This window comes from Rhamphochromis sp. 'chilingali' (genome assembly GCF_963969265.1).
Source record: "Rhamphochromis sp. 'chilingali' genome assembly, chromosome: 9".
NCBI lineage: Eukaryota > Metazoa > Chordata > Actinopteri > Cichliformes > Cichlidae > Rhamphochromis > Rhamphochromis sp. 'chilingali'.
The window spans coordinates 31,182,136-31,199,925 of NC_137936.1; the positions used below are offsets into that span (position 1 = coordinate 31,182,136).

General features: G+C 42.1%; 1 protein-coding gene across 7 annotated transcripts in view; it reads left to right on the plus strand.

Annotated features, from left to right (window-relative positions):
* eif4g3a (eukaryotic translation initiation factor 4 gamma, 3a) overlaps window positions 1-17,790 on the plus strand; it is a 72,716-nt gene that overhangs the window by 51,776 nt on the left and 3,150 nt on the right. For all 7 annotated transcript variants that reach the window (XM_080890595.1, XM_080890598.1, XM_080890600.1 and 4 more), the window contains 12 exons: window positions 2,721-2,825; window positions 5,027-5,165; window positions 5,450-5,562; window positions 7,949-8,039; window positions 13,869-13,986; window positions 14,108-14,331; window positions 15,168-15,280; window positions 15,636-15,808; window positions 16,076-16,201; window positions 16,447-16,528; window positions 16,769-16,867; window positions 17,185-17,331. In XM_080890595.1, the coding sequence (XP_080746721.1) occupies window positions 2,721-2,825; window positions 5,027-5,165; window positions 5,450-5,562; window positions 7,949-8,039; window positions 13,869-13,986; window positions 14,108-14,331; window positions 15,168-15,280; window positions 15,636-15,808; window positions 16,076-16,201; window positions 16,447-16,528; window positions 16,769-16,867; window positions 17,185-17,331 (1,530 nt within the window). The remainder of the gene's footprint in view (window positions 1-2,720; window positions 2,826-5,026; window positions 5,166-5,449; window positions 5,563-7,948; window positions 8,040-13,868; window positions 13,987-14,107; window positions 14,332-15,167; window positions 15,281-15,635; window positions 15,809-16,075; window positions 16,202-16,446; window positions 16,529-16,768; window positions 16,868-17,184; window positions 17,332-17,790) is intronic.

Here is a 17,790-nt window from a genome sequence, read left to right on the forward strand (position 1 = left end):
CTGGTATGCACATTTAACTTATAGACGTAATCAGTTAGCTGTCTCCTGTTTTCCAGTATTTATGCCAAGATCAGATAAGCCTCTGCTGATAATTGGTACAGAATTTATGCTGCGTGTTGTATCAGAGTCAGGGCAAGAAAGAGAATCGGTGAAGGTAGATGTGATTGACACTTACAGTAATGTTACATTTACACTGATTCGTACATACTGGCACAAACCTGAAGGCTGTTGGTGTAATGTGCTACACGCACAGTGTTATTCATTACATATTCAGAGGTGATTTGACATTGCAGCGAGACCTTGAACAAACCTTTTATCTGAGGCTGTGTTAAAAACTTAAAGCCAGACTCGGAAATGAAAGTGAACGAGTTCAGACAATATTTGGATGGATAGAGTCAAAGGTGAATCAATTTATATTTATGACACAGGCATGGCACTTTGACATCATTATGCCTGTGCTAATATCCACCAAGGTAAGCGTTGGCTGTGCAGCAGTTAAGTGAATCTGATGAGGTGAGATGAGGTGATTCTGGTTTACAGCAGCACAAAAAAAGAAAAAAGAAGTTCTGTTGGGATTTGATCCTTCAACGGTTTGGCTACATTCAGTTCCAGAGGCAACAGAGAAGCTCTTTATATAGGTTATGAGGAAACGGGGATATCCCCACAGTGTCTCTGCAGTCGATGCTCTGCTTTGTTCTGTCTGACTGGCTCTCCTGTAGATATCAGTGACTCTCAGCTGGTCACAGAAAGAGTCCTTAGATGCTTGGAGAGACATAACTGACCTAAAGGCCATACTGCTCTCTGCTGCACTGTGATGTGTGGTTTGATCCTTGTCATGTACCAGTCACCCTACAAAAGACAAGTCCTCTGACCAGCAGGGAAAACATCTGGACTGTAGTCAACCAAGGAAAATCTCAACAGACTGACATCATACCTACTCTTTAACCAAAAAGATTGATCACTGCAGGGGAGGGGGTTGTGTGTTTTTATGAGTCACAAATAGACAAATAAACCTGGTGTTTGCAGTGTATTAAATCATTTAAACCTCGCTATGTTAAACTGAAATTACAACAACAGATGCTGGAGCTGGTGAAGCTGTGGCTGGATGCCTGTGCCATTGCAAAACTATTATTAGGTTAAGCGTATTTGAAATATGCCTGTTCTGATATGTTCACAAAGCCTGAAGAGGTAATCAAGGAAGCTGGTGGAACATTCGAGCACAGACAGCTTGTGTTTCAGCTTAATGAAAGATTTTAAAATTAGAAGATTTTGCTTAACAAAACTGAAGCCCAAACAACGAGTCTTAAACTTCCGCCTGATTCCATCAAAATAGAATGATTGCATGATTATTTTTTGGTTTTGCCATTTTGTCCATTCATTTGAATTAACAAAAAGTTCCTGTTTTGTAATTACAGAACAGTCTCTGCAATGACTTACCGGAAGTTTTTCTCTAATTTTCCATATTTCCATATTTAAGCATAAAGACTTTCATTTACTACTGCAGCAGCATTTCTTTATCACAAAGAAAACCTGAGATGTACTGTCAAAATCACACTTGTTTTTCTTATGTTGCGATATGTCAAGGATTAAATGTGTAATTAAACTTTACACTAACAGAAAGGGGAGTTTCACTGGTCTGGCACACATAAGCTCAAGCTGGGCTGTATGTGGCCCACAATGTAAAACGAGTTTAACATCCCTAATTTAAAACATCAACATCTGTAAAGTTGTTATATAGGGGGGAAAGTCTTTATAGAGGCCTCAACCAATTTATGCTAGGTTGTTAACATGTTTTTAGTACTATGAAGTTGGGTATTTTAACATGGGTTGTCAGCAGTGAACAACACAGAGGAATTTTTGTTTTTGGCACTTTAGCCTTGGCTTCATGTTTCAGCTCCAGAAGTTGCTGCTTGGTTTTATTTGACATGGTTTCAGTTGATTTGTAGCAAAAGTTCAGTAAATGTGAACATTGGCTTAGTTAGACAAACCTAATGATGACAACAGAGGCCACAGTTGTGATATTTGGGTCTTTGTTTGTCTTTTTTTAACATGTAGTGTTTTCCTCCTGCTGTCAATAACCAGCCCCACAGTGCCACTTCAGCCTACTGGTTGAGCAGTGAGCATATGCCATAAAGCTTAAATGCAGCAGCCCGGGTTTGAGTCCAACCTGTCGCCCTTTGCTGCTCCTTCGCTCTTCCTCCCCTCTTTCCTATCAGCTCTGCACTACTGGGCTATTACTGTAGATAGAAGCAGAAATTCCCCAAAAAGTTACCAAAGAGCTAACCAATTGGCACAAAGACTGCACCCTTACAAAAATCTTATGAACTCAGCGTAACCACTTAAATCTGCTTTGTTTGCTTCTGGAATATGTTGAGAGCCATAAAATCCTAAAGAATTTGATCATAAATCAGCCATTGTTCCCTTTTTAGATGAGTTTTATCTTGTTTAATCTCATTATTTCCAGAACATTTCTGTTCAATGGCGAGCTATTACGTCGAATTGAGTCCATTCATCTTGGGTTATTAGAGTTTTTGTTCTGCTGCGTCCCAAAATGTTCCCATTTAATGTTGGTTGGTCAGGCAGGTCCCGCTCCACGTAATAAACTGAACAATCAGTCAGTAGAATGAAATAATGTGAGTCACTCAGACCTGCTGTCCATTAAAGAAATTGAAAATTTAACCTTCGTATCTCAAATGAACCTTGTCTGTCTCTTTCATCAGCCCCGGATGGATCAATATTTCAATCAGATGGAGAAAATCGTCAAGGAGAGGAAGACTTCATCTCGGATACGGTTCATGCTACAGGACGTTATAGACCTGAGATTGGTGAGTGTGTGCATTTCTGATAATTGTTTTCAGTGGAGAACCCAGCCCATGTTTAGATGAACTAATAATGCATTTCCCCCCACGGAGGTTTATTTCATTGATTTTTCCTGCATGTTTCTCTGAAACATGCGGGATATCAGTGTTTTGATCTAGTATTGCTCAAATGATATCTACTCCACCATTGAATCTTTACACCTTCTGGTAAAATACACAGTAAACAGTAACAAACCTCAAACAAACATGAACCTGGAGTATTTAAATACCTGACCTTGTTTAAGCTTGTATGTGCTGATCACGTTTTAGCTGTATACTTCTGTTTTTACGAATGAACTGATGAAAACTTTAGAAAAATCCGGTCAGGATATTTTACTCACATGTTGCACACAGCGGAAAATAGTCAGCTTCAAATATGTTCCCACTACAGGTGTGCAAGCAGTCTGGATAGAGAGTCTAAGATGCAGTGCACATGTCACATGTTCAGTGGCAATAAATGCATCAGATTACACGAGCTATTCACACATTTGCACAATCAAATATCATATAGAGTTTGGAACTGTCAGATTCAAATCCAGCTAATGTCCATTCTGTCTGCATTTGCATTTGATAAAGTATTATTTCAATTTAAAATCTCAGTCTTAAAATACAGTGGTCAGTTAGCTCAGAATAAATGTATTGTTGGCTAACAGCAAAATCAAGATGGGGAAATTTTACTACAAAATTCTTTAACAAAATACCTCAAATATATCGAAAAAGCTAACAAGTTTCATCTCTAACCCTGAGGAGTTGATGTGCTTTTGTTTTTCCTTCAGTCTTGTTATTAAGTTTGTTTTAAATTTAATTCTGAATATGGCAAAATAAAAGTTGTAATAAGTCTTAAATCTAGGTTGTCTTAAGCTGTGGGAAATCTAGAAGAGAAGCTTTAGTAAAAAGCTGCTGGTGTTTGTTGTCTTCTAAATAAGCATTGATGTTTATTCACTGCAGTGCACAAAAACATTAGACGCTACAATAAATACTACTGTGTATATTCCATTCAATTTTGTAGATATAGCACCACTTACTATGCCACTATGCCCAGTTATTATTTTATCACTGTTTGCAATAACCTCTGAAGAAATTTATGTCTGATGTGAGTGTCAGTTACCAAATCAGTTAACAGGAAGTGGGGTATAAACCATTCCCAGTGATACTGACTTGCTAACAAGGTGCAACACAGTTTTTAAAAAACATATCCTTAACACTTGTACAGAAGCTGCGTGCATCGACTGCTTTATTTATTTTATAAACTGATTAGATTGAGATGTTTAATTACATAGACGTCAAAAACCTATAAACATGTCTAGTTTAGAAATTGGAAGTTGTTGATTGGAAAACATCTTCATAGTAAAAATAAGAAGAGGTTCACAAGTAATAAATCCACCTGTAAAGCTTGGGGATGCGGTTTATTTTTCCCCTTGTTATTTGCTGCTGTCTCTGGACCGAACCAGCATCTCAGTGACGGGTGCTTTTATGGGTTTTTGTGTTTGTGTTTAGCTGTTGTAGCCTGAGTTTAAAAGCCTAATGAAAAGGAGACAGAATTGTCAGTTCAGCTTTATACATATATCAAACCTCATCTGTGGTGTCGCTGTTAAGGTTGATATTGTGTTTTTCCTGTAGATGCATCTGCATTGGTTGTGTAAAGCGCTTTGGGGTCCTTAGGGACTAGAAAAAAGCGCTATACAAATACAGGCCATTTACCATTTACCATTTGATTAAGCTGAGATTGCTCCTTAACTCTAGCCTGACACAAGTTGTTTGCATCAGCGTCAGCATCTCATACGAAAAGGAGGAAAAATTCAAATCCCTGCTGTGCTACGTTCCTGTCAAATTTGAAATTGAAATGAGCAAGAAGGTACTTTGTTTAAAAACAAAAACCTTCATCCTCAGCGTCATAGACACGCACATAGATATTAATAACAAATGATGGGCTGTCGCAAGTTGAAAACCTTGTTAACACATCTTCTGTCAGGTGTGGTCACTCATTAAATTATTAGTGATTTTCTTTTGTGACTGACAGCTTCTCATATGTGATCTGATCTGTGTATCATGATAAAACAAGGGAAATACGGTAATTTGCTCTGGTCGTTGTTTCAGTTGGTTTATATCTGACTGACACTGTTCGGTGTATTTTATGAATCTGGTGTTTTTTTTTCTCTCTTTTCCAGCACAACTGGGTTTCCAGGAGAGCTGACCAGGGCCCGAAAACAATTGAGCAGATCCACAAAGAGGCTAAGATTGAAGAGCAGGAAGAGCAGAGAAAAGTGCACCAGCAGCTGCTCTCCAAGGACAGCAAGAGGCGGTCAGGTCAGGCCTGCAGTCTAAATCCTCTTTAAGGCTTAGAGTCATATCGGCACAGCTACAGTGACTCAGGAAGCCTGCAAGTATACAGGCAGACTTCCTGTTCCTATAGCCCGCAGAGATGCTATTGTGCCCAGCAGCAGAAAGGAAGCCCCCCTACCCCCTCCCATCTGTCAGATGACCTATAATATTTCGTCATGTGTTTAATGCGTGTCTGAAATGATGAAAAATGTTCAGAATTGTCGCTGAATTCCCACGGAACTATATTTTTCCTGCTTTATGCCCCTTAGATCCACGAGATCAAAGAGATCAGCGTGGGCAGAGAGAAGAGACCTGGAACACTGTGCCTATGACGAAGAACAGCAGGACCATCGACCCCAACAAGATCCCAAAGATCTCCAAGGTGAGACATGCTGCCCATGCTGGTCGTAGCCTGAGATGAGCTTCAGCCATTAGTTAGAGCGCCACCAGCTGGAAAGACAAGAAAAACCTTTAATAAATCTTAGAAATGTTCAATATGCTGTAAGTGCCCTTTTTCTACTGGAAGAGAAACTCCTACAGAGAAACTGCCTGCAACATCATGATACATCTCAACCTGTAGGATTGTCAGGATACTCAAATTCCAAACTCTCTGCTGACACAAAAAGATTTTTAAATGTTTTATTATTCTATTAACAAGTACAATGACAAAACTAATAACATAAATATATATGTATATTTAATTATGGTAGAAGAAGAAGAAACTAATTGGAAAGTTAAAATGAGTTTTGCTCAAGTGAACAGATCAGCCTTTTTCTCCTTTTTCTCCTCCTCTGTGCACATTGCACGGCCTCAGTCTGAAGCTCTTCTATTTCTCACAACAGAAACATATTCAATTTGGCTGCTCTGCTCTCAATTTCACCTTTTATTTGCTCAGATTAGTGCTCTGCACTCTGGACTCTCTGTTCAGTTCAGCTATTGCTCTGCACAGCCAGCAATCCACCTGGTTTTCCACATGCTCCAAAATCTGTCTGTCACCTGACCAACATCCTGCCATTGCTGGGTTTTTTTTTTAAATTTTTAATTTATTTAAGTATTTCTAGTGGCGTTGAAATAGAGTCCTTGGAGTTTTTACGTACAAATAGTGGGGTTTGTTTTTTTTACCCCCCACACAGCAAAATTCACTATGTGACTAGTAAACTCTGTGATGTCAAAACAATGATCTTTCAACTGAATTTACATATTCGGCATGTGGGCAGTGTTGCAGGAAGGCACCTCTGGCCGGTGAGCAAAGATTTTGTTGATGTGGGCATGAAAATCCATCCGTTTTCTTTGCACTTTTAGCCAATACAATGACAATCGAGTTCATATTGTTTCCTGTGAATACTCCCCCTCAGATCACTCAGGACATTACATTAGAACTCCTGGCTGACAGTCTCACCCCGAGGGACAAATTCAAAGTGAACAACACGATGAATGTTTCTTTTTTTTTTTTCTTAAAAATGAACATGCACCAGGTCTCACTCCTCACCTGAGACCATGACTTTGGCCTGAACTCATCAAATGAAAACTGTTCAATCATAACTGGAGGTGTAGCGGCCAGCACCAGTGATGACTGTCCCTCACATGAAATTGGGGTCAGTTTGAAACAGAATTGATGTTTGCTCTCGGCACAGGTTTGAGCACCCAGAACAAGTGGTCAGAACTTCCAGAGTGAGATCTAAAAATAGCAGACTGTCTAAACAGGTTTTTTTTTTTTTAAAGAAAAATCATCATTATGTTGATTAGTTCTTCTCCTCACAGTTAGCAAAATCACTTGTTCTCAGACTGAGGAGTTTGGAGCACCGTGGGAAAACTAAGATAAAATAATGTAATTTTGGAGGGCAGGATAGACGAGATTGTTGTACAGACTTTTTGTTTCTCACTAAAATTAAATTTGGATTCTTGTTAATAGTTTTTAAACAAAATTGCAGGGTATGGGTTTAAAAAAATTTGGCTTCAAAAAAAGGGCATGCTAGAAAAGGTTTGAAAACCCGTGAGTTAGTGAATCCGTCAATTCAGGAGGCACCAGTGATGATGGAAGTATCAGAAATGAGCTCTAATTAGAAACCTGTCACAGACAGTGTTTTGTTGCAGCATGTTGTGTAATGGGTCTGATGGTGTGTGGGTAATGTGCGGCTGCTTTGTTCTCTCAGATTCTCAGACTTGGCTGAACTTTCTCAATTCTGCATTGTAATATAAACAAATTGTGGGATGGTTTTCATGTTGTGACAAGTTTGTTTTCCATTCAACATGTGTTTGTTTTTTTCATCTCATGTTAAAGCCCCTTTTCAGCTGGCTGGTGTTTTTTTTTTTTGCACACAGAAGATAACTGTTTACGCAGACTCAAGATGACTCTTAAGGATAATCATAACTGGGCCGAGTACATCAATGTCCTCTGTTCCCATCTACATAACTCTACATGCTCAGTTATGCATATACTGACATCCTGATGGAACTATAACTATTGCTGGGTAAAAGAAGTTAGTTCATTTTTGGAGCGCCCTCTGCTGGAAGCACTCTGGCAGTTTTAACTGTTAGTCTATAAGAGAGAACCAAATATCCCAGAAGCTGTCTGGTATAGAGGCAGCATTTTAGGTGCTATCGTCATTTACAGCCCCATTTAACTGGATACTCACTTGACACTCACGTTACATTTTTCCTTTGGCCTTATACCTGTCAGTCTTCCTTGTCCTTTTAAAATACTGCTCCTCTCCAGCTTAAAGGCAGAGATTGTGAAGCTTTTTTTCTGAATTATTGTGTTCCCGCAGCCTCAGATGGATGAGAAGATCCAGCTCGGCCCACGGGCTCAAGTCACGTGGGTGAAGGGCAGCAGCGGAGGAGCCAAAGCCAGCGACTCAGGTAAGATGCCACAACAAGCTATAACATCATTAGCAAAACTTGGAAAAACAGAACCGAGCACACTGTACAAACTGTGGTCGTCATAACAGTCTTTTCATCTCGAGTCTCAGAGGCTCATTAGTTGTACTAAAACACCAAAATGGCAAAGTTGGGAGCATCGCTCAGCTTTCAGCTGCTGATTTATTGACACTAAGTCAGTTTTGGCAATTTACAAACATCTTTCAAATACAATAAATGGCTGTCAGTGAGACTCGATGGAATAACATTAGAAATGATAAGAAATACATCTTCAGTGCCTTGTGACTGGCCCCCCAAAAATGTCGAAAATCAGGTCTGATGGTGAGATTGTAGCTGCAGCTGGCTCAGATGTGTCACAGTAAAAGCATCAGGATGCATGAAGAGCAGGTACTGTGTGAAATTTTTGAAAACAAAGACTGCTTTCTTCCACACTCTCCACGCTCTGACCTGTGGCTGTTAGGCTCAGTCTCCACAGGAAGCATCAATTTTCTATACAAATCCTGTGAAGCTCGGCGTTGACAGCGCTCAAAGTCCTCAGGGCAAAAACTCCCCCAGTGCAATGCACTCGCAGCACTTTTAGTTCAAAATAATTCAACCTTAGGAGCAGCATTGCTTTGCAGGCATAAACACTTCTCTCCATAAATTGAGATTTATATTTAAAAAAAGTTCAGCTTGTGAGTTCAAGGCCTTTGGTGGGTGACAGTGTGCATCAGCATGATCGGTTCACTTTCACACAGATGTCTCAGTAACCATCTGTAGCAATGCCTAGTTTTAGTTTAGTTTAGATTTAGTGACAGTATTATCCTCTTTGTATAAAACCTCTTTGGGGAGTGCCAAACATTCCTGTATGCAGGAAAAACTGTGTAGCTGTGATTCCCAATGTGTTGCTTTTTCCCCCTGGTAAATTGGGAAGGTGTTGCTGTTTGACCTGGAAAGGTCTTTCAAATAACCATAAATGATCTGCCTAATTTTCACCAATACTTCTTAGCCAACAGGCTTCAGTTCATCTCAGAATGGTCAAAACATACCTTCTTAGATGAGCCCTGGCTAGATGTTGAACAGGCACTATGCAAGGATCTAGAGATTTCAGACCTACTATTTATTAGCTCAAACATCAAAAGACATGAATGCTTTAAAAGTATCAACATCAGCTTTTCTCTGACAGCATGGTGGGAGTTTCTAAAAATAACGGAGTCTTCATTAATCCCATGCAAACGTACACCTATCTGGAATAACCCTGACATATTACAAAACAATAATATGATTAATTTCCCAGAATGGAGTTGTAAAGGAATTAAATACTTAGAACATATATTAGAGGGAACAGAATTTATTCCATTTGACAGACTAGTTGCACAATATGGGATCAACAAGAAAAGATTTTTAGAATATCAACAAATTAAATCCATAGTAAAAAAGAAATTTAACCTCAGTCAAGTTGAATTACAAACACCACCAAGTGCGGCACATTTCCTTACTCTTAAATCCCCCAAATTATTATCTAAAATATACAGAACACTTTCTAAATTAGATGAATCAATATCCCTTCCTATTGCAAAGTGGGAAGCAGATTTATCAGTCAGCTTAGACCAAAACTTCTGGTCTCAGATTTGCTTAAAAACCTTTAAATTGATTAAAAATCCCAGTCTGCAATTAATACAATACAAAATACTACATAGAGTGCACTATACAGGTCATCGGATGTTCAAGATGGGCTTTACATCTTCCAACAACTGCTCACACTGTCAAGGCAATACACCAGACAATTACATCCACGCTCTTTGGTTCTGTCCACCAGTTCAGAAGTTTTGGCGCGAGATATGTGAAGACTTATCAAAGTGTCTGAAATGTAACATTCCAACCTCCCCCTTAGTGTGTTTGTTGGGCAGCTTAGATAATGTCACTTCAGAAAAGAATATCGCCCATATGTTTTTCACTGCCCTATGCATAGCCAAGAAAACAGTCCTCATGAACTGGAAAAATAAAAATAATCTTAATTCTAACCAATATAGAAATTATCCATTAGATTACATTAGTCTTGATACAGCCTCTGCCACCACACCAGATCAATTGCTCTGGGCTCCTTTGATCAGCTCCATCACCTAGTGGGGGGTCATAGTTTGGTCCCACCTTCACTGTTGTGATTGGTGTGGGGGTAGGGACAAGCTTAGGGCGTCGGGGGGTTCCCCGGAGGCATCTTCCTTGGGGGGCTCAACCCGGGGTAGCGGTCATGTCCGGTTGGGGGCTCTTTTGGCTCTCGGGTGACTGTTTCCTCGTGGCTGCGTGCAGCGGGGCTAGGGGAGGGTCTGTGCTGACGGACGTGGGTTACTGACCTGGTAGCCTGGCTGCCCCTGGGTGGGTCCGGGATGGGCGTGAGGTTCTGGGGGCGCTCCGTCTCTAGGCTGGGGCCCTGGCCGGGCCTCGGGGCCTTGGGTCCTGGTTTGTGTGTTGCCAGGGTTGTGGGCGGGTGGGTGCATGGGGGCCCATCCCTGGCGCAGGGTGCCGCCGGTGCGTCGAGCCACCTGGGGGGCTCTTCAACTGGTGGGGGAGATTGTCACACCTTGCAGGAGCTTTCCTCTCCTCAGGAACTCTCTGCAGGAGGGGGAGATACAGGAGAGGTGGAGGAAGATCTCAGCCTGGGCGTCTATTGTCTTATGTAGTCTGGAAGAAGAGTGGATGGTGGGGTGGGTGCAGTTTTCTCTGTGGTGGGGTTGGGTGGACTGTCCCGAGCTCTGTGGGGCCGGGAGGCGCTGCTGCACTGGGGCCGGGAGGCGCTGCTGCACTGGGCCCCGGTCTGGATGGGCCTGGGCCCCCTTTCCCTGGCGGGTCGCGGAGTATGGGGGTGCCTACTGGGGTCAGCGGGGGAGCAGGCCCCAGGGAGGGGTCACCTGCCCTTCCCTTCCTTCCCTCCCCATCTCCAGCTGCCTCCCCCCTCCCGCTCCACCACAACCACCCACACATGCAGGGCCTTGGAGTAGGGGTATGTCACCAGGGGTGCAGAGGAGGCTACCCCCCCCCCCCCCCCCCCCCCCCCGTCCCCTTCTGGCTGCCTCTGCCTCAATTTTATCCCACAACTTAGACATTCACATTACTCACACTCTCATTACACATACATATAGGATCTTGGGGGTGGGCACGATACACAGAGTCCAAATTACCATCAGGGTGTACACCCCACCCCTGGCGTCGTTGCCCACCTCTCAATTTTAAATACACGTAGACATTGAGGGCTAGCAGGAGGGACCATGCGCTTACCTGCTGCTCTCTGGCAGGTAGCTCCATGCCCTCCTGGGTTTTAATTGCACCTTAGAACACACATGCATCAACACTACAATGAGCGGGTGGAGGGAGGTTTGGAGTCTCCTCTCACCCCCATTCTCTGCGGCCTGCTGGAGCGGGAGGGCTAGGTGGAGGAGTTGGCCGTCCGACTGCGGTCTGGAGTGTGGGGCCTCCCTGCTGCTGCGGAGTCGGGGCGGTCTGCCTCTCCCCACCGCAGGGAAAAGGGTAACACCACCTGGGTCTGGGTGCAGTTCCCCCCTCCAGGAGCAAGGGTACCTAGACCCAGTTCGTAGAGTACGCTTGGGGAGTGTGATCGTTGTACAGCGTCTCTTTATGTCTGTCTCCACGTTGGTTGAGTGTGGAGTGAGTGCATATGAGAGCATGAGGGAATGGATGTTTGTGTCTGTGTGTGCCTGTATGTCTGTGTCTATATGTCAGGTTGGGTGTCAGACGCCACCTCTCTGGGGACATCTTATGCCCTCCAAGGTTTGGAGGCCTATCTCCACCCACCACCACTTCCCCTGCCAGTGGCGGACTCCCTCAGGTGTCGGTGCGTTGGTGGTTCTTTGTGTGTGGGGGTGGGCGTCCGGGTACACACCGGCTCACTCCTTGACGGCCGCTTATCGGGGCCTGGAGCCTGGGGCTCGCTCGGGCCACTTCGGAGGTGGGGTGCCCCCGGCCTCTCGGCCTGGGGCTCGGTCACTCAGGCGCAGCTGGCTGCCGGCGGAGCTCACGGGCGCGTCACTGCAACTCCCCCTGGCTTCTGCTCCGCGGCTGCTGAGTGAGCCCTCATCTGGGACTCTCCTCAGCTCTTACTGGGACAGTGGCGCGGCTGCCCCTCTGTTGGTCTTCCTTGGTCTCTTGTGTTCTGGGGGCCTCTGGATGTCTGGAGTTTTGATCTCCTCCATACCTGCTTCATACCCTGGAGGACGGGGCTGTGGCTCCCCACACTCCCTAGCAGATCGTTACATGGAGAAACCTTTGGAATGCAAGCATGCTGATCCACACAGGTGTACACACGGGTATTCACAGACGCGGACTACAGCTTTCTTGGCTGCTGCCTCAAAGCACATTGTGCGCTGTCTATCTTGCGTGCTGCACAATATCGTTTATTATTTAGTATCTACTGATATCTACTGCTAGCTAGTTTATTGTGATGGTGCAGTTTTGTTTTTTTTACTATGTTGCTCTTTGTTGTTTGCTTTCTCTTCTGTTTTTTTTTCTCCATACAGGTGACCCAGGTGTTTTGTTTTTTTTTGTTTGTTTTTTTTCTTTCTTCCCCCCCTTCTCACCGTCTCTTCTCCCCTTTGGTTTTCTTTCTCTCCCTCTCTTTCTTTCATTCTTTCTCCCTGTCCTGTCCCGTTTGTAGCAACTGAAAATAAAATAAATTCATAATTATAATAAAGGTCAATCAAATGGACCAATATGGCAAGGCCATGATGATCCACTTGGTAAAATAAATCCGCTTGGCATCTTTCTTGGCCTTAAGACAGGTGGATCTTTAGCCAATTCTGATGGCTAAAGATCCAAACGGGACACAAAAAACAAAACAAAAAACAAAACATAAATGTTTTATTATGAATTACTTGCAATCAAAAGTATTCAAAGCTAATAAAAGAAAGCTTTGATTTTACATTTTGTCATATCCTTTATGTATCTGAATAGCTTTTGATCCACTGCTGTTTTATTTCTTTTGGTTGTTGGGTAGTTAAAGTTAATGGTCTGCTCATTAGTTGCTGAGTAATGGAGCAGTAATTCTCAGGCTCTCTGGAGTTTACAAGAGTGGGACCTGCAGATGAAAACCATGAAATGATAAGTATAGGTGGGTGACAGAAGCTTTTCAGGGCCGAAGTGGATTGTGGCATCCATACGTTTGGGGGTTGGCTGGACTTTTAAAGCTGCTATGGACAGATTATGCTGCATAGTGACTGAGTCGAATCAGCACTCTGGCTGATTTGACACTGTTGGGATTTAAATATATATTTTAATGCTTATTTTGTTGACTATATTGTATTATGTATAAGAGAGGGCCAGCTTTGAGACTAGGTCGCAGGCTGACAGGAAACTGCATGTTTTTGCAGAGCATGGTAACTGCAGGCAGAAAGTGAAACTAAGCAGAGTGTTTGATCGAAACTTAAAGTTTGTGTGACGTCTATATGAATAACTAGGCTTCCTGTTTGTGCTTCAGACCTGAGCTAGTGTGTTCGGGTCTCCATATTCCGGAATATGTAAAATTAAAGATCATTTTGTAAGTTAGACCACTTTGAGCCGTGTCTTTCTTTGCTGTAGGGAATACATAGAACTGAGATTTAATAACACCAAATGTGATCACTCCTCCGGAGGTTTCTTCCTGTTAAAAGGGAGTTTTTCCTTCCCACTGTTGCCAAAGTGCTTGCTCATAGGGGGTCATATGATTGTTGGGTTTTTTTCTCTGTATCTATGAAGCGCCTTGAGGCGACTTATGTTGTGATTTGGCGCTATATAAATAAAATTGAATTGAATTGAATTGAATTTTTCTTCTTCCTGTTACAGACCTGTCACGGACAACTGGCCTGAACCGTTACTCTGCACTGCAGCCGACACTCTCACCTCAGCCCTCCACTACACCTCCCCAGAACCCAGAATATGACTCCAGGAGAACTCTAGGAAGGTAAAAAACAACTCCAGCTCTTATTTGTTCCTCCTGATTGTCTGCTGATTTCTCGAATATCCTTTTATTGAGCAACATCATGTTTGACTTGATTTTTTTTTCCTCCCCCCTTCACAAAAAGTCGTGCCAGTACAGGCAGAGAGCGCAGTGACAAGCCACTAATCTCTGCAGCGCCATCAGCACGGCCCGGACCGTTCATCAGGGGAGGAAGTTCTAAAGAGCTGCTGGAAAGTCCGAACCCAGAGGAGCCGCGAAGAGACCGTGAGCGAGAGGGAGCCGAGCCCCGGAGACCGAGTATCACGGAGGACAAAACGGAGATGGAGCGCAGTAGAGTCAGGGAGCCTGGTGAGAACACTGCTCAGCCTCTGCAGTTTACATATTTCATTCAGTTTTCAGGTGAAAACAAGCGAAACCCTGAGTTTTTGGTGTTAACAAGGTAGCCCACTTCTTACCAGGGTACATTTCATGTACAAAAGCTCCATCAATCAAATACCTATCATTCCTGGACATTGATACTCAGATAGTGAGAGAGTCTGAGGTCTTTTTAAATGAGCATTGGTAGGAAATTTAAATTCTCAGGAACACCTGATTTGGTGCATTTTATAGAAAATTTGTAGTTTTGTATTAAAAGAAACCTGTTTACATTTTTAGGGTTGTATTACCATATACTTGCTTGTTGACTTTATATAAAAGTAGTAAACCTACTTACCAGTTTGAATTATTTACTTCAATATTTCTAAGGTCATCTAACACCTCTTGATGTGCTTTACGGTGTTGTAGGCTAATGTAGTCAGATTTTCCTGTGGTTTAATGATCAGCCAGTAGTAATGAGTCTATTAACTTGCACAGCCAGCTTTCCTTCCTGGCTTTAAATAGATTTTATTTATAAAGCACTTTTTCAATTCGAATGAAAACTTCAAACACTATAAGCACACACAGATATTCATTCTGCACTTTTTAACACTATACTGCTATATGGTGCTTAGGTTTAGAAATCCCTGAGTATAATTGTCTATTTGCCAACCACCTTCGTGTGACTGTTTATCCTGATTGTCAGTGTTTATGTAACTCAATCCAGATAAGAAGAAGATTTGTGGGGTGTGTTGAACTTACTTTTTAGAGCAGCCATCGGTTCTTTCCACCAAAAGGCAAAGTTGGGACTTGTGTTTATATGTTTACAGTGAAACCTGAGCCAGTGGTCCAGACCCCAGACAGACCAGCCCTGTCTGAGGAGGGGATCGAGAGGAAGTCCAAGTCTATTATTGACGAATTTCTACACATAAATGATTACAAGGTATGACATTCACGAGCAGTAGGTGAAGTTTACGGTGCACAACTTCTAATACGCATCAGCAAGCTTCTGCTTTACATGAATATTAACAGTGATCTTTCCAGAAGATTCATTCATGATTAAATAAGTTATTTTCTTTAAGGCAAGCATGCATTTTGTATTTTTCATACCCCTTTAAGATATGTTGTAAGCTTTAACCAAGATTTGTGTGAGTTTAAATCCACCAGCAGGGTAAGATAATGAACCGTGTTTGATATTTTAATGATTTATAATTGCTAGAATGGAAAATTTCAGTATTTAAATTTTTCAGTAATTTCCAGCTGAATCAGTTTTGACAATATATCTTCATTTTCTGCAGGAGGCTATCCAGTGTGTGGACGAGCTTGACTTGGGCTCCCAGCTTCACATCTTTGTGCGCGTTGGGGTGGAGTCGACCCTAGAGCGCAGTCAGATCACACGGGACCACATGGGCCAGCTCTTCTTCCAGCTGGTGCAGCAGGGAACCGTGCCCAAGGCCCAGTTCTACAAAGGGTCAGTTCACTTGCTTAGTGGCCAATACTCAATCGATCACTAGAACTCTTCTATTTACTTTCTTCTTACCCATTTTTTATTATTTGATTTATTTGGCACTGAAATTTTGGACCAATCTTGCAATGGAAATACACATTAAAGTGAAAGTATATCCTTTAAAAAGCACATTGCAGTATTTTTAACATTGTTTATTAAAGTGGAAATAAAGTTTGAAGCACTGTCACATCTAATCACTGCTTGGTCTTCTCTTTGTCTTTGTTTTCTCAGGTTTGCAGACACGCTGGAGCAAGCGGACGACATGGCCATCGACATTCCTCACATCTGGCTGTACCTGGCTGAGCTGCTCAGCCCTGTGTTGAAGGAGGGGGGCTTCTCTATGAAAGAGCTCTTTAGGTACAAATAACTGAAAATGAAAGATTTGCTACATTTGTTCAGAAATAAATTCACCTCTGCCACCAATTTATCTACACTTTAGTCTCAGATTACCTTCCATCAGACATAAAAAAAAAAAAAACATGAGGGTTACATCTGCACATGTGTTTAAATAATTGGTCTGATTGCACATTTGCTGTAAACAAAGCTGTGTGTGACAGGGGGAAAAACATGTATACTTCAATTTCTTTCGTCTCTGTTTGCAGTGAATTAAGCAAACCCTTGCTTCCTGTGGGAAGAGCTGGGATCCTTATATCTGAAATACTGCACTTACTATGCAAACACATGGTAAGCAATGCTTAGATGTTATATTGTTGTTTTTTATGATTATTTTTACTTTTTTTGTTTGTTTGTTTTTTATCTGTTCTCATGACCTCAGTAACATTTAATCAATGAAGATTAGGGACTAATGAATAATATATCTGTGTAAGTATCTATGCTCCTTATCCTCGCCTTCAAAATGTTGAAAATGCAAGAAGATGTGTGTGAGGGGAGAGGTTTAACTTTTGTCTTGTTGTGTTTCCACAGAGCCATAGGACTGTAGGTTCTTTATGGAGGGAATCTGGCCTCAACTGGACCGACATTCTTCCAGAGGGAGAGGATGTCCAGGCCTTCATCTTACAACAGGTTGGTTAGTGTCAGGCTCAGACTTGACAACATTTTGATTTCTTTCATTGGTCACTAGGTCAGATAGAAGTTAACATTAGGGTCCAAAAATTTAGCTTTTTTCATTTTTTTTCATTTTTTTTCATTTTCATTTTTTCATTTTCACACTGCTTCCTCATCGCTCGTGTTGCTGTTTTTTGAGATCTGCATGATGTCATCAGGTGTTACCTAGGAATTCTATAGAAAACTATGTAAACAGACAACAGGAAAACCTTTTTTTTCCCCCTTTTCATCACCTTTTCATTTCTTGTCCTCTCCTGTCATTTTCACATCAACAGAAACTCCAGTTTCTTCAGTCAGACAGCTCCAATCCTGAGGCAGCTCTGCCCGAAAGGGTCTTGTCTCCTGAGGAGATGAGCCAGCATCTGGAGAGACTCCTCCTGGAGGATATGGCCAGTGATGAGCAGATTTTTGACTGGGTGGAGGTATGACAAGCGACGTTACTCAGGAGCTCAAACATCACACAAACTGTGTGACCGAGTGGCTAAAAGCAGGGAGGAGCGGCAGGCCGTCGTTTGCTGTGTTGCTTTTTTTTTTTTTTTTTTTTTTAATTAAAAGTATGGAATGAGAACAGACGTGGTGTTTGCATTTTTTATTCTTCCATCGCTTTAATTTTTTAGATATAGGATTCTGAAAATGTGCCTTTTTACAGCCTTTGGTGCAATTAAAAAGAGACATAAATATAAGGACTGAACGTTTTTGTGACTTTTCTGCCTTCCACTGTCTTTCTGTTCTGTTCTCTTATGTTGAGCGCTGCACCTCGTGGTGCTTCATCATTGTTGTTCAGTTGTATTTTTTTCTTACTTTTCCTGTTTTCATCTTTATCCTGTTATGTTAATACATGAATAGGACGACGTGTTAAAGATGTCTGAGGAGACCAAGCT